The sequence below is a fragment of the Pelodiscus sinensis genome, chromosome 7, assembly GCF_049634645.1.
Source record: "Pelodiscus sinensis isolate JC-2024 chromosome 7, ASM4963464v1, whole genome shotgun sequence".
Lineage (NCBI taxonomy): Eukaryota > Metazoa > Chordata > Testudines > Trionychidae > Pelodiscus > Pelodiscus sinensis.
Genome location: NC_134717.1, coordinates 58,168,447 through 58,185,596, shown reverse-complemented (window position 1 = coordinate 58,185,596; position 17,150 = coordinate 58,168,447). Strand labels below are relative to the sequence as shown.

Genomic DNA, 17,150 nt, shown 5'->3' with positions numbered 1-17,150 from the left:
CAAAATTAGTCCAAGACAGGTTTCCCTAATGTGGACTTGCTACCTCAATTTAGAGCCCCGGGAGGTACTGAGGAGTAATTATTTTGAATGTCCCTGGGGATGAGCTATTTCAAAATAGCAGCAGTGGAGTGTCCACACTATGGCTATTCCAAAACAGCTGTTTCAGAAGAGGCGTTATTCCTCATGGAACGAGGTTTACAGAAGTTGGAATAAGCCCTCCGTTATTTTGAATTTTTTTCGCAATAACAGAATTGCTGTGTAGACGCTCGCATTGTTATTTCAGAATAACGTCTGTTATTTTGAAATAACTGTGCTGTGTAGATGCACCCTTGGCAGCAAGAAGACCAAGAAAAGTGGGGGATGTTTACTTAATAGATAGGGCCTTCCCCCACACCACCCACAATCTACTTCGCTGTGCCCCTGCCTCAACCAAGCTTCACACCCACCATTGCTGTCTACACTATTAAATTGATTTAAAACTTATTCTGTCTAGACATATAATGTCTCTGGTCTGAGAAAAAAAAATTGCCTGGAACCTAATTACCCCCCTCTCCCCCGCCCCACCTCCATTTACATTACTTCTCTAGGGGGAAACTGGATTCACTTAACATTGTTTTGCTTCAAGTAGCATTTTTCAGGAACATAACTGCAATGTTCAGGATGGCTTGTTACTCTATTGGTAGCTTTTCTGTATACTTGCAATGGCACATACCGTCGTCAATTACACCAGCATGCCATTGCACGAGGCAGTTCCAAACCACGTAGTCAAGGAAAACCACGGTTGTCAACTGACGTGTATTTGCAGTAAGGTGCCTGCAACCTCAAAGTTTCTTCCGGCCACATTCCCGATTCTAGCAGCATTGCGTTTGTAGTCCAGGGAATACTACTGAGACTTGTCATGTCACTACCCCAGAGCTAACTTTAATGCACCTGCCATGATCCTTTCTACTCGATCAGAATTTTCCACAGTTCCAGGTTTCTCTTTTTTTCTTCTTCTCTGCTTCAAATTGCTTAGCAAAATTAACCAATAGGCATTCCTCTGCTATTCAGGGTTGCGAAGAAGGGTGATCCATTGCTGACGTCCCCCCTGCAGCCATAGCATAGTACCCAGGACACAGACTAAGTGTGGAGTAAGGATGTTGACTAGCGGTTAATTGACTAGTCGAGTAGTCGATGGGATTTCCATCGACTATTCGACTAGTCCATAGGCACTTTCACATTCTTCCTTTGAAATGTACAAGAGCCCCAGCAGGTGCTCTTGTACATTTCGAAGGAGGAACAAGGAACTCCGTGTGCATCCCAGGGCCAGTGGGAAGTTGGGCTGACTCCGGGCTGCACACAGGTGCCAGTTTTGAAATGCACAAGAATCCCCAGCGGGGGTAGTTGTGCATTTCAAAGCAGCAGCTCAGCCTGGAGCCTGGGGTCAGTGGGGGACTTAGATTGCCCCGCTGACTCCGGGCTCCAGGCTGCGCTGCCGCTTTGAAATGCCACGTGGAGCTGGGGTCAGATGGGGACTCACCAGCTGATCTTAGGCTTCAATGCGCCGTTTCTGCGGAACCCAGAATCAGCTGGGGAGTCCCCAGCTGAGCCCAGACTCCAGGCGCAGGCTGCACAGCTGATCTCAGGATCATCTGTGTGGCACTGCCCCTTTGAATGTCGCCTCAGCGTTCTGATAGAGGCAGCAAGTGGGGGGAGTCGACTAATCAACTGACTATCCAATAAGCATTTGCTTATCGGGTAGTCAACTGTCAACTAGTCTTTTTCTGCAGGGAAGCAAAGACATCTGCAAAGGACATGAATCATGTGTGCACACCGTGTTCCCCCAGGAGTACAGCCAGGCAAACATCACATAGCTCTTTCTCCTCCCCCTAGTGGATAAACTGTGTCCAGAGATTTATAAGCCTACTACTGACTTCAGGTTAATGGACCTCGCTTGTTAGCTCATGTTTTCAGACCCCCATGTTCTCCCCTGCAGATGGCCCAGCCAGCAGTGTGTTTACATGTCTTTGCTGTCATGTTATTTCCACATTCATCTTCCTAAGTTCAACCATTCACTGGGCAGACCATACATTTTTAAATTAGCAATACAAAAATAACATGTACATTATTTGCTTGTGTCTGCTTCCAGCCAGCTCCTGTACTAGTCACCTTTAATGGCTGTAAGGTAACACCTTCTTCAGGATTCCAAAAACTACCATTAAAAAGACAACTAAATAATATAGCAGATGAACCAGTATCTCGTGGTCTGACTGTATTATGGACACGGAACTAACAGAGTTAGGAAATCACTCTGTAACCTTACAAACCTAGAGCTAGGTGCTACACACAGGACATTAGAAAAAGACCAAAGGAGGTAGACAGTTTTCTCTGCCTTCTAACCTTTTTAACTGGATGTTCCACCCAGCCTAGCAGACTCCTATAAAGTGACCGTGCAGGGTCTTGTCCATACACAGTACAGGCTGAACCTCTCTAGTCCGGCATTCTGTGGTCCAGCAACATCCATGGTCCAGCACGATTTTAGTTAACGGACTGTCCTCTTATCATGAGTATGGCCAAGTTTCCCGCAGTCCCATAAAGTTACAACCACCAGTCCTGGCTCTCAGTGTTCTGTGCTGTAAGAGCCCAGTAAGCAGTGGAAGTATTGGTAAGGCTGCTAGACTATATTGACCTCCTGTGCTTCAGCAAATTCTCTGGTTCAGAACCCATCAGGTCCCCATGGTACTGAACGAGAGGTTCAACCAGTTCTGTTGATGAGTTATAGTATATGCGCGTGCCCCTTTATAGATCTGTCCTTTAATAAAAGTACAAGATGACAGACCAGAACACTAACCACCAATATCCTAGTCACTAGAAAAACCAAATCAAATCCATAACAATCTAAAATTGTCCAGAGCCCATCACATAATTATTGTATTAGCAAATCATCCACCACATTGAAACACACGACCCAAAGGGAGATACGGGACAAATGAAGAATCAGGTCCAATAACCTGGTAGGAGTAGAAATGGGGCAGCACAAGGCACAGTCCAAATCTAGAGAAGAGACACCATGCAGCCAACAGGACAGTCCGACAGAGAGGGACACTGTCCCATGCTACAAAGAAGGTTGAGACAGCGATTTCCACAAGTGATCAGGAATCATAAGAGACTTCACATCAACAAGCAGTTGGGAAAGACTCTGTCCGACCATGGGGGAAAGGAGAGAGAGAGCAGAAATGACACTGTGACCCGCAGCAACCTGCCACCAGGCCAGAAATGGACCCTGGCATCAAATGCAAAGGGGACCAGATCCCTGTAACACCCATTTGAAGGCTCTGTCTTGCTTTTTTTAACACTTAAGTATGCTCTTGTTTGTGGTGCCAAGAAAGCCTCATTGAATCAAATGGAACGCCTGTGGCCTGCAGAATTTACAGTGGGGAGGGATGTATCCTTTGTTCCACACCCATGATTGTTATTGAAATATGTCTCTTCTTCAGATGGTTGGGTTGACTGGATCTGGAAGGGTGGCAGGTGTTTAATTTACCAAGCAGAGCTACAGCTGCCATGACAAGGGGAAGATTCCCTGTCTCCTAACCTGAGCAGAGGCTGCATCTGAAGCCGCACTGGATTTTAAGGCAGGGGAAGACGTGAGATAATTCATGCCCCTTGGGTTGGCTCTACCAGAAACACACCAAGGATATGTCTACACTAGCTCGTTAGTTCAAGCTAGGTAGGCAAATGAGGGCAACCGGAGTTGCAAATGAAGCCCCGGGATTTAAATATCCCGAGCTTCATTTGCATGTTCCCTGGCGCCACCATTTTTAAATCCCCCTTACACAGCACCAAATTTCATAATAACACCTTATTTTGAGATATCTTTTAATCCTCATGGACCGAGGGTTGCAGAGGTGCTGAAACAGTGCACCCATTATTTTGAAAAATATTTCAAAATAACGGGCGGCTTGTTAAGACACAAGGTAGCTATTTCGGGATAACTCTGGAATCCCGAAACAGCCACACAGTGTAGACGTACCCCAGAGAGCAGCTCCCTGTTGTCATTCAACGATCTGCAAAGTCTACCTAGTTAGATAATTCCCATTGGATTCCATAATGTGGTTTCTCTACCCCTTTTCCTGTAACACTCACAATAGTTATGATTCTGGAGCTTCTTACTAGCACTGTACTGCTGTGGCTACAGGTTACATAGGCTATTACATGGGCCTATTCTAGCATGAGTCTGTCTAATGGCAAAACTTGTGTTGCAAATGCTACAGCACTTACACGCAGGGCTCAGTTCATCACTCACTGCACTAGTTTTACATCAATGTCACTCCACTGAAATCAGTTGAGTTGCACTGGTGAAGCTGGAGCAAGGAACTGGTGAATGAAGTTGAAGATGGCGTTGAAGATTTCTGCCACAAAAATAAAGGGTTCCAGTGTGAGGCACCGGACTCTCTGTCTTCCATGTATTAAGAGTCTCAGGGCCAAGCCCTCAGTACAACCCCATTAATGAGCTAATTCGCATGCTTAAAGTTAGCTAAATTCAACAGGCATTTAAGTATTTTCCTCTTAAAATAAGAAGATCAGCTCCTTTCACAATCAGCCCTCTGGAGAGCTAAGGCATTTGAAAGGAAAATAGCTCTATAATATTTAACAGGCATAGTGAACTTTCACCTTTCAGTGCAATTCACTCTATAATTCCCAGCTCTTACTCCCAGTCAATAAAGTGATGTAGCCAAGCAGGCTCAGAGCAAGGCTGAGAAACCTAGGTTGGCTCAGTGTAAGTCAGTTTATCTACACCATGCGGTTTGTTTGCACCAAACATAAGACTAGTGAGAGCTCGGTTCTTATTACCTTGACGCTTAAAAATCTGGTGCCAGCCATTGACAAACGCCAGTGCTGATGTGCCGTCCCATTGCAAAACCCAAATCCGTCTTTCAACGTCTTCACCACTTTGCAGGCTGTCAAAATTCTTGTCATCTTGAAGAGGTGGAATGGTAACTAAAGTAAAAAAAAAAAGATAGATCCTACTTGTATTTTTTAGACTGAGATACAATCAAGGCCTTTTGCAAATGACAGTAAATAGAGGGGCAGTCAGCGTGTTGGATCGACTGCGCAGCACTCCTTAGTGCCTTCCCATTCTTTCAGGCATTAAAAGTCCTCAGTGTGGCCCCGCCTTCTTCCCTCCCCCCCGAAGAGAGCTTACTACAGAGGTGAACTGTGATCACGTCAAATAGATTGCATCATACCTCAAATACTACCTGCTCCTACTGGAGGACTGAAAGCATTGCAGGTAGCAACCAGAAAAATTCCTTATACATCAGCCTGACAGAATTCTTTTTATTTTTGTTTAATTTTGACAAATATTGTCCATATTTATTTCAGCATTTCTTTCTATTTGCATCACTTTACCTTTTAACATTCGCCCAAAATGGTTGGGGGGGGGGGAGGGTCAACACCACACATATGCAAAATAGATATCCTTAAACAAACTCTAAGAAGTTCTGAGCAAGCATTATTCTTCCATTGCTTATCTGTGCATTTAGATGATTCTCAATGAAAATAATGTTTCAACAATGTGTGTTGTGAATTACAGATGTGTATTACAGATGTTCACAGATAAAAATCCAATCTTTCCAAACCAATTTGTACAGTGAATAAACAGAGCTCAGATGCACTAAGACTATACGGGGGAATGTTATTTAGCAAGTAAATTAGGAACAGCTCTATTTATTCTTCCAATAGTCTCCAGTACTACACCATTAGATAGATTGTATACACCCATTAAGATTCCTAGAGCTGTGTGTGATGTTGGGTATAGTTTATACAGATTGGACAAAAGGGGGGGAAACATAGAATCATAGAATCATAGGACTGGAAGGGACCTCGAGAGGTCATTGAGTCCAGCCCCCCGCCCTCAAGGCAGGACCAGGCTCCGTCTACACTATCCCTGACAGATGTCTATTTAACCTGTTCTTAAATATCTCCAGAGAGGGAGATTCCACCACCTCCCTTGGCAATTTATTCCAATATTTGACCACCCTGACAACATGGCTGCTACCAACATGTTGCAAAAAGAAAGTGTGAACACAGAATGCTTGTAAGCTCTTTGGGCTAGGACCTTCTTTTAGTTCCGTTCTTGTACAGCACCTTGCAGGATGGGATCCTGGTTCATGCCCAAGGCTCCAAGATGCTGCTGCAAGTAACAATAAGAATATTTCTCCACAAAGACCACAACGTCAGCCGCTGAAATGGACCCCGTGTGGTTTCCTAATTCTCACCAATCAGTGGTGAGTGGCATATATTTCCTGTGACTCCTTATAATATATTCCCCAAATGTAATGTCACTCACTGATAGGCAGAGGGGGAAAATGTGCAATAAACCAAAAAGCTGAGGGGGAAATATTTGTTCTCCCACAATGAGTCTAGTTATATAGCATGAATGCCTTAAACAAGATCCTGGGTTCCCCCAGCTGAGTGCTCAAAGCAACACGGAGCCATATGAAACTGGACACTCCATCCAGCACTTGGGTATATATTATGCCAGAAGATCTGAATGCCCTATAACTGCACCCACATGAAAAAAAGGGAGCTTGTCTCAGAAATACGTATGCTTCTGAAAAGGACACAAGCACTACAGGGCAGAGTTTCCTTGAGTTACACTTCCCCATGAAGCGCGGAGACATGCAAAGAATGGTGGGGACCTGCACGAGAGAAAGGTTGAGGGAGATGGGAGATGAGGACATGGGATATGGGAAAGCAAACCTCAGATGGGTTGGATAAGCATTACAAATATGGAGGGCTTATCTGAACGCAACCAGAAAATCTCTTATCTATGCATTGGAAAGTATAGGTAGGCTCGGGATGGACAACACTTCCAACCCAAAATAGCAGGCAGTTGTTCAATTTCTGATTAGAAAAGAGAGAAGCCTGTAAGAAAAGGAAGAGGGGAATGACAGGAGGTGTTTTACAGGACCCTGAATGTCTCTGGATCCAAGTGAAGGCGATGCAGCCGGTGGAGCCGTATTAAAGAGGGGATGTGTACACAGAAGACAGGCATGTTCATGAATGAATGAATCACAAGCAAGTGCCCTTTGTACTGGAAAGGTCGTTCCGAACTCATGCAAACACATGAACTCACCCATGCTCACAAACTCATGAACTAGTATTTTGTTCCAGTGGACTCAGCATTTTTCATCTGTTAAGCTATCGCCACCCTATCATGGATTATATTTCCAGCGCTGCCAGGTTTTTCTTTCATAGTGTGTCAGTGAGTGAAAGCCAGAATCTGATTCTGCCTTTTGGAAGTTTGAGACGCACGGGGGGTGAGGTAATTGTCTTTAACTGACCAAATTCTGCTAGTGAGAGAGACACATTTTCCTTTACTTTTGGTATATGGCGCTACAAAATGTGTTCCCAATTTTACTACAGGTCGGACCTCCCTGGTCCAGCACCCTCGGGACCTCACCAGTCCTGGATGAGGGATTTTGCCAGACATGGGGAGGTCATATCTGGCTCCCCTGCTACTGGCTCCCCCCAGCTCTGGACCAGCTTCCAGCCTCCTGATCAACTCCTCCTTGCCACCAGCCTTGCTGCTCTGCCAGGCCCCCTACCTCTTCCCCTGCTATGCTGGGCAGCCCTGTTGCAGCCCAATTCCCTGTGCAGGCTTCTGCCCCCACCGGGAAGTCCCGCTATGGCACGCCAAGCTCCTGGCCTTGCCAAGTAGCCCCGCTACACTCCCGGCCCTGCCAGGCAGCCCTGTTGCGTCACACTGGGCCTTGACCCCACTGAGCAGCCCCACTGGATTGTGTCTGGCTGCCCAGATGCGGTGTGCTGGATAGCCCAGACGGGGGAAGTCCAGCCCCGGGCCCTCCAGCAGGACTCTCTGGTCCTGGAACATCCGGGGTTCTGCCGGACGAAGGATGTTGCCGGACCAGGGAATCCTGGATTACAGAGGTTCAACCTGTAGACATTGGGCCTGGTTTGCATTGTTTGTGAATATGTATTTGTCACAGGGCACCTCAGTCACTAACCACAGCACTTTGCTGCCTGGTCAGGTCATGTGGCCTCACAGCTACACACACACACACACACACACACACACACACACACACGGTTGTTTCCCTGACACCAGCTCTGTGTTTATTCTTTCCTTTCAAAGCATCGCCGGGTACTGCAGCCTGACAGCAAGAGGTGGCTTCCCCTCGGCTTTCACTCCTCAGGCCAGGCTGACCTCCGCGCCTTCCTGTTGAGCCTCTCCGTCCACTTCTGTCCCCCCGGTAACACCAGTCAGCCACCCCTGACTCCCACCCCGGGGCTCTTGCTCTTCCTCTCCCTACTGAACTTCTGCAGTTGTGCACAGCTGAGCCTGCAGCCTTCCTCACAGTGCAGCACTACCAGTGACCAGCATGCTCCTACTAGTGCCTTGTCACTACTAATAGTGCCCTGACACACGCACGCTCCCCTGCCCCCCTTTATTTCACTTGAGACCTTGTCTTGCCCATGGAAGAGGTCTCCTTTGCTGCCCATGCCTGACACTCGGTAAGGGGTTGCTATTCTGCTAGGGGTTCCTTTGGGGACTGGCCTTCCATGGACCACTCGTGAGGGTCTCCAGCCTTCCACCAGCCGGAGGCACACCTAGAGGGTGGTGATTTCTGCCCCCCCTCTCCCCCGGCTCCATCTGCACCCATTGCTCATTGCACCAGTCTCATCCTGCAGCTCTTTCTCCCAGTTTACTTTACAGGTGGCTTATATCCCCCCGGGTGAATTGTCCCTGTTGAGCCGTTGCCTTGGGATTGCTCCCCCCCGACTTACCCTCTGGCTTGGGACTGTCCGGGTATTTTCGCCCACCAAAGCTTCCTTGCCCGCTCTTTGGTCTGCTCTCTATCCTGGGCCTTGCTTTGGGCTCCCAGGAATCAGCAGAGCCTCTTCTCTGTGTCCCTCATTTAGCACTCCCTGTTTTCTCCCACTCCTCTGTGCTGGTTGCCACGTGTCTAGAGTGCTCCCACCCTAGACTAGGCTAAAGCAGCCACACCGTGAGCTTTCTGTCCCTTCCCCCCTCATCCGCCATTTTTGCACAAGGGGGCACGGGGCCCGCGCTGTTCCTGCTGTGACTGAGAAAGGCAATAGCTCTGCGAGCCCTGCTCTTTGGCATCTGAACGTTCCTGCCAAGGGGCCCACAAGATGTACAATGAATCGTCTTCCACTTCGGTCACCGCGGCACTCTGGCCAGGGCCACTCCACGCAAGGGAAAACGCTGCGGCTTGTCGTTCTTCGGCCTACTGCGACAGGAATCGTCCTTCCTCCAGATCCCCTTTTTACCCACAGAGCTCTGCAAACCCACAGTCCCCAGAGGGGCCGGCTCTTCACGTGGCCTTTGTCCCCGAACTGGCAGCAAATTACAATTTGCCTTCCTGAGCTTCACCTCATGAGCTTCTTCAACCTTCTTTCCCTCCTCCTTGCTCCTAGGGACATGGAGAGCTTGCCCTGGCCAGCCACATTCTCCCCTGTTCATTTTACCACAGCCTCTAACAAGGCTGGCTGCAGCTTCCCAACCCAGTCCCTTGTCGTCTCGGGGTTGCTCCGTGTCAACTCTGCCAGGACATTAAAGCTTCAGTCACCTGCCCCTCCAAACATAACCATCCGATGGATCAGTCTGACAATCCCTGCTAGGGCCCTAGGGACGAGTCCTTCGTTCTGCCTGGGATGCCCTGCACTTCTGGCAGTATTTCTCTGCTGGCAAGCGTGCCCTCGCTAAAATTGCCACTGTCAACTTATCATAAGCTTTGACCTCGTGCTTGCTCAGACTGTACAGACTTCCCAAGCCCCGTCGACCAGATAAGGGGCTAGTCAAAGGTTTTCCCCATCTGCAGCCAGTAGCCACCTGTCGGTTAATAAAAAGCCATCGGGATCCTCCCCTGGGACCATCTTATATACAGTATCTGGCCCACCGTTGGGTTTCCAGCCCCCTCACTGGCACACACCAGCCTCTGCAGGAGCAGCGGCTGTATCTGGCTCTGTTGTTTGAGGGACTCCTGGAACACTGGCTGCTACCCCACCTGCTCACCCACAAGTGCCTGTGGGGTCGTCTGCATCTCCTTCTCTTGCTCCGCTGGCCAGACAACACCCTGCCCCAGCGCCTTCACGCAGGCCACCCCGCCAGTCTCCTTGTCTCACCTGCAGGGGTTAATACTCCTGGACAAGTCCCCCTGCCACACCGCACACCTGTCCCCACCCTGTGGGCATCACTGCCTGGCCGGCTCACATGGCCTCCTGATCACCCCCCCTTTCTTCCCAACGTATCCCCATGTAACGAAGGCACCCAGAAAAGGTACCTTCACTCCTGATCCCAACCTCACTCTCTGAGCCTTCCTTCTGAGCTTCCCCCTGCTTCCTCCCACGTCTATCCCTTCCCCACCCAATTACACCGATAGCCCCACGACTAGTTCCTCAGGTAAGATGTGAGGCCAGGGGGGTTGATTTTGGCCTGTTTTTTGCCTTGTGTCTCATCATCCCTGCTGCAGATCCGTTTAAATCCATTCTAGGGCTCCAGAATAAAGGAGAAACAGTTGAGAAGTGAGGAGAAGCCCCAAACAGGCTGACAAATGGTAGCCTCTAAAACACTGAAAAACAAATATGAAGCGGGTGGGCAGTGTTATTTGACTGGCATGGTCCTAAAAAAGAGCCTTTTAATTTATTTGGAGGGGGGCACACTGCACTTAAACTCACATTTATTTACAGCATCCTGCCTTGCTACGGGTGCAAGTTCTGGGCATGTTACACAGAGATACATGTTCATATTATTCAAAGTGTAAAACACAGAAGCGAAACACTATCTTATAGTTCCTCTGCCATGTAGAAAGCAGCAGGAATTGATACTTTGTGACTTGGCACGAGCCTCCGCTCCGGTTCTGAGGAGAGTAAGGTTTTCGGGTGTCCTGCTCGAGATGCCAGATGTTCGGAGGCTGAGTGGCTCAGCGCTTTCTGAAAATCGGGCTTCTGTCAGGTTTCTCCGATTGGCCACTCGATGGCAGATGCACTCGAAATCATGAGCCACGTGTGAATTTCTCGTTTGAAACAGATCACTAACTCAGTCAAAATAAAATGACAGAGGAACTCTCGTAAGAGGCTTGCTCCTGCCCCCCTTGAGATCAGTGGCCACAGAATTGGGCCTATAATGAACCCCAAAAAATCCTCAGAAAAGGTATTGCATTAGGCGCGGAGGTTCCCAGCAGCCAGAACTGGAGTTCATTCATCACGGTGCACAAAACGTCAGGAGGGCTTCATACTGCTTGTCTGTGCTTCACTGCAGCAGAACTCACTAAAGAGGAAAGTTCAAATCCCACCAAGCACGTAGGAAGTCTGACTTCATGTCACAGTGTTGCAACGGGGGCGGGGAGAGAGGAAGGACAAGATTTACACTTATGCCTCCTGCCAGAGACTGAAGAAGCATCTGCTTTCCTTCTAATGAAGTTTCCCTGAATGGTGGACTCATGTAAGTTAGCTCCAATGATCCTTCCTTGTTTTGCTCCCAATGCAGTACGCTAATAGATTCAGTATTGGCAAGCACCTCATTGTTTGGAGCCCTGAACCACAAAGCATCAGCACACTTAGGCCATGTCTACGCTATGCAGAAGATCAACACTGCCATGGTTGATCTTTCGGGGTTTGATTTAGCAGGTCTAGTAAAGACCCGCTAAATGGAACTCAGAGAGCATCCCCATCAGTGCTGCTACTCCTGCTCCTCATGAGGAGTCGGGGAAGCCGACAGGAGCGTTTGCTGCAGTCGACCACCCACTGTGTGGGCGGCGCGGAAACGCGATTTAAGATATGTTGACTCCAACGACGTAATTAACGAAGCTGGAGTTGCATGTCTTAATTTGACCTTCCGCTGAAGTGTCGACCAGGCCTTGCAGCCATGCTGCACTGTAAGCATGTGACTCATTCCGTTTCAGCCCTCATTGAAGTGCTTGGCTGGAGGAGAGCCATGATGTGCATCTGCCTCCTATCAGAAGGGTCCCATGCAGCTCTCAGGAGACCAGAGACCATCCAGAATTTACATACAAAAAACCTCAGTCAGCTGCTTTGTGCAGTAAGGATGGACTCAGAAATTTCCCCTTCCAGTAAGGCACACAGTACAGAGCAAACAGCTCGAGTGGAAAGGGGTTTTCTTTTTATCTAAAGAGTGCAAATAGTTAAGCAAGGCTCTGAATGTAACCAGCGATCATGAGAAGGGGTTATCTGAAGTCAATCAATGGGTTATCTGCCGGGAGGGGCGTAAGCAGGATTATCGCTCTGCTAAATTAAACAGATTTCTTTTGCAAAAAAATACTCCCTGCAAACAGGACATTTTGCAATTCCCTTTGTAGTGGTTGACCAGGGCGGCAGGTCAAGAGTAGGGTCATGGTGGGAAATTCTGATTATAAAACTGGACTGATACATCTTACATAATTTAATAGTCACGAGTCTGACACACCCCTTTTGATTTTGTAAGTACAATTTTGCATCCACAAATAATTGTGCCTCTTACTTTGCATCTGCAGTTCATTACCAGACCAAATAGTAACAGGCCAGATCCTCAGCTGTCATAATAATACAGATACCACCTCGCTCTGATCCCCTAGTTCTCAAACTGCTTTACAAAAGGAGGCAACGCCCATGATCACTATTTTACAGACGGGGAAACTGAGGCCCGGAGCAGTGATATGACAATCCAAGGTCATCCAGCAAGCCAGTGGCAAAACTGAAAACAGGATCCACACCTCCTGAGTTCCAGGGCATTCTCCTGTCCACAGGGAGCCACAGTACCTCCCTTGGTGAAGCTACCCTGAATTACACCCGACACAGGTATCTCTGCACTTGTCTGCATGACTAAGCACATAGAACAGGTACATCCATATGATAGCTTGCCCTGCACTCAGTCAAGGAACCGTATTCTGAGACAGAAGCTAGCTTGAGAGCTTTAAAAGTCAGATCCACTCTTAGCTTTAAGAACCCGACAGGAAAAAATAAAGGTTTTCTAGGAGATCAAGCGCCATTCACAATTTGTGTTGATTTACATTAGGCTTCTTAACCTGCATTTCCACTAACCTACGTTCTTTGAGCACACATTCCCCTCTGTGTGCTATTTGAAAGCCATTTCTGCTGGTAATCCCATGAATGAGACAGAAAACTCCCCATTCTTCCCGATATCCAGGGTTATCAGCTGAGCCAGGAAACGCTATCAGGACTTTGAGAGCACAACAACTGGCTTTTCCCGGTTCCTCTCTCCGAAGGGGATGGGCGGGTTGCATTTTTTGACCAGGGGTTGAAAGTAAGGAACCTGGATGCAAAGCAAAGGTTTGGAAGCAAACTTTTGTGTGTGTTCATGCTAGCTCTGGAGCAGGGGGTAGAAATCCTGGGGTGGATTCGAAAAAGGGGATCACTGGCTGAGTGGTAGCACCACTGGAAAGACTCTGGGAGTTATAGTGGATCGCAAACTGAGCATGAGCAAACAATGTGTTGCAAATGCACAATCTCATTCGGGGGGGACATTGTGATGGACATGTTCCCCACAGCCCCCTTGAAGGGGGGAACGTGGGCGAGATGGGCTGCAATCGAGGGGTATTCATGCTGAGTGTTAATGAAGGGAAGCTCACCTGGAAAGTGACTTCTACCCGAGCAGAGAGCAGCTAGAAGGTTGCCACTCATTCTCTTTGGGATAAGGATGAGAAAGGGGCTTGGGACCAAAGAGGAAGGGTTTGTCTAGCACCCCACAGGGAGACAGCGGTGTAGTTAGCATGGAAAATGCAAGACTGGGACTGGCAAGGTAGGAAATATTCCAGGACAGAGGCAGGAAGGTTTGGAGTAGTACAGACTGTGTTGTCTGAAAGCTGAGCACTTGGGCCGCCACCCAGGAGAGATTCAGGTGCCGCCCAGCTGATTAGCAGAGCGCCCACAGCTGGCAGCATGTGTTTTGATGGGTGGTGCACATCCACACATGCCTCAGTGCACCTAATAAAATTTATTCCACACATAGATGGTGGGGAAAAAAATAGAGGGAACTTTGGCTGCAGGATATAGGCCTGTAGACTTGAAAAGTGGTTTTAAAACTCTTTTTCTTATGATCCAGTGGAAGAAAATTGTTGATGCCAATGACCCCACCTCATTATACTAAGGAATATCACAGTTCAAATGGTCTTGGATATGCTATGTGCATGGAAGCTTGTGCGGGGGGTCTGGAAGCTGAAGAAAAGGAAATCAAATAGAGTCACGGGAAATGTTTCCATCTCTTTGCTGTTTGAACTCTGGCTGGGTCAGAAACACCAAACTATCGCTAGAGATCTCCAGGGGTCACCGCCTTCATCAGCCCTAAAATCCACTTTGAATTGGCAGATCACTACAACTCTGTCACATTTAGGATTTAAATAACTCATTTGGGTGTATACATTTGCTTCCTTTAGCTTGTAAATAGTTCTCTTATTGCTTTTTCCTAGTTAATAAACCTCTAGATCATTTATTACGGAATTAGCTACAGGCACTGTCTTTGGCATTGGTGCTAGAGTACAGTTAGATCTGGGGAGAGGGGCTCATCTCTAGGAACAGGACGTGTAATTCACACACCTACCGGGTGTGATTCACTCTCCTGTAGTGGCACTGAGACCACTTACAGAGGGAGAGAAGGCATTTCCACTACTGCCTTAGCTGCGAGCCAGCTGCCTTTTAGCTCAAGCAGTAGCAGCTCATGCACTAAGCTCCAGAGGTCCCCGGTTTGGTTCCGCCTGTCAGCATTACAGAAGCAAACTGAGTATTGTGGGTTTGGCATTTTTTTGTTTGTTTGGGTTTGTAAGTGACTATTTATCACAAAGTCCAGATAGTCTGAGTAGCAACATAGTCCCCTTAGATCCTGCAGATTATCTGTGGCTTCATTGTAAGACTCGGGGCTGTAACCAGGGCAGGGCAGTCACCTCGTGCTGTATTTCTCAACCAGTGGTACGAGTACCCTCAGGGGTACTCGAGAGAAGTCTGGGGGGGTACGTCAACACAACTGAAATTGGGAGAAAACTGATTTTTTGTTTTAAGTTTGACAGCGCTTTCTTAGTTTGGGACTTTTTACACCCAAACATTTCATTGCCTGCCCAGCTACGATTAAGTTGTTTAAACAAATGTGTTACAATGGTAGAAAAAAAATTAGTGTGTCTGAAAACTGTAAGTACTGGGGGCACTTATAATTTTTTTAAAAAAAGGGGTACTTATAATTTTTAATGGGTACTTTATAAAAAAGGTTGAGAAATACTGACCTAAGGCACAATGGTGTGAGGGTGGAAAAATTCCCCACACACCCAGTAGGGGGCACAAATATGTTTGCTTCTCCTGAGTGCTCAAATGTCTAGTTACGGTTTTGATAAGACTGTGGTGGTGAGCCAGAAGTTCACATTTGTTACTGGCTTGGTGAAATCTAATTAGAGAACATCCCACCCATTTGGAGTGTCTACCCCCCCCCTTCCTTTTTCCCGCCTCTCCCCCATTCCCCTCTCCTATTTATTTTGAGTGTGCACATCCTAAACTCATAACTCTGGTCATCTGAGAAGTGGGCTGTGCCCACGAAAGCTCATGATACCATCGACATGTTTTGTTAGTCTTTAAAGTGCTACCAGACCATTTGCCATTGGATTTTTTTGCCCTGAGGTAGGGACTCTGTGAGGAGCCACTCCTGAGAGCATCAGAGGGGATGCCATGTTAGTCTGTTTCTGCAAAAACAACCAGAAGTCCTGTGGCACCGTAGGCCATGTCTACACTAGGAAGCTATTTTGAACTTTGTAAACTCGACTTAACTCCCGATGTAACAAATTCAAACTAGCATGTCCCCACTATGGTGAAGCCTCGAAATTAGTCCGAGGCAGGTTCTGTTACTGTGGACATGCTACCTTGGGCTTAGAGCCCCAGCAAGCATAGTTCAAATTACTATAGGGAGTAATTATTTTGAAATAGCAGAACTGGAGTGTCTACACTGGTGTTATTTTGAAAAAACTATTTTATAATTTTTTTACTTATACCCACCCCACCACCTTGCCATCAGGGCACCCTTTATCCCTCCAGCCCCAGGGATGACCCAACCCAGGACTAGAACCCACAACCCCACCCTTCCCAGGTGAGTGCCCTATCCCCTAGGCCACGCAGGAACCCACCCTACCACTGATTTTAAATTCCACAGCCTGTTACTTCAAAATAACAGACGTGGTAGTGTGGATGCCCCACATATAAATTCGACCTTGGGGGGCGTTATTTGGAAATTAAGGGTATGTCTACACTACCCTCCTATTTCAAAATAGGAGGGTAATGTAGGCATACCGCAATTGCAAATGAAGCCCGGGATTTGAATTTCCCGGGCTTCATTTGCATAAGCTGGGTGCCGCCATTTTTAAATCACGGCTGATTCGAACCCCGTGCTGCGCGTCTACACGCGGCACGAACTAGGTAGTTCGAACTAGGCTTTCTAGTTCGAACTACCGTTACTCCTCATTCCACAAGGAATAACGGTAGTTCGAACTAGGAAGCCTAGTCCGAACTACCTAGTTCGTGCCGCGTGTAGCCACGCGGCACGGGGTTCGAACCAGCCAGGATTTAAAAATGGCGGCGCCCGGCTTATGCAAATGAAGCCCGGGAAATTCAAATCCCGGGCTTCATTTGCCATTGCGGTATGCCTACATTACCCCGCTAGTTTGAAATAGCGGGGTAGTGTAGACATACCCAAAGTCCTAGTGTAGACCAGGGCTAAGAGACTAACAGCGTATGCCCTAATAAATCTGTTAGGGTGCATCTACACACCACTCTAAACTTGAAATAAGTTACGCAATTTGCACTACACAAATTGCATGTCTTATTTCAATTGAATTTCGAAATAGCATATTTCGAAATTTGGCACGTCTACACAGCGCCTACTTTCAAAATAACGCACCATTTCAAGGCATCCCTTAACCCTCACAAGGGTTACAGGGATGCCAAAATAGCGTATTCACTATTTCGAGACCTATCTCTATTCAAAAGATGCAGGGTAGCTATTTCAGGATACTTCTCGGATTCTGAAATAGCCCCGCTGTGTCGATGTATCCTTAGTTTCTAAGGTGCCACACGACTCTTCGTTCTTTTTCCTGGTCGCATGACACCCATTAGAGTTTGTAACTCCAGTTTTC

The 17,150-nt window shown here is 47.6% G+C and overlaps 1 protein-coding gene across 1 annotated transcript in view; it reads right to left on the bottom strand.

Moving 5' to 3' along the window:
- CPS1 (carbamoyl-phosphate synthase 1) overlaps positions 1–17,150 on the bottom strand; it is a 283,263-nt gene that overhangs the window by 121,002 nt on the left and 145,111 nt on the right. Inside the window, exon 2 of the mRNA XM_075933931.1 lies at positions 4,834–4,980. Within this exon, the coding sequence (XP_075790046.1) occupies positions 4,834–4,959 (126 nt within the window). The 5' untranslated portion in view covers positions 4,960–4,980. The remainder of the gene's footprint in view (positions 1–4,833; positions 4,981–17,150) is intronic.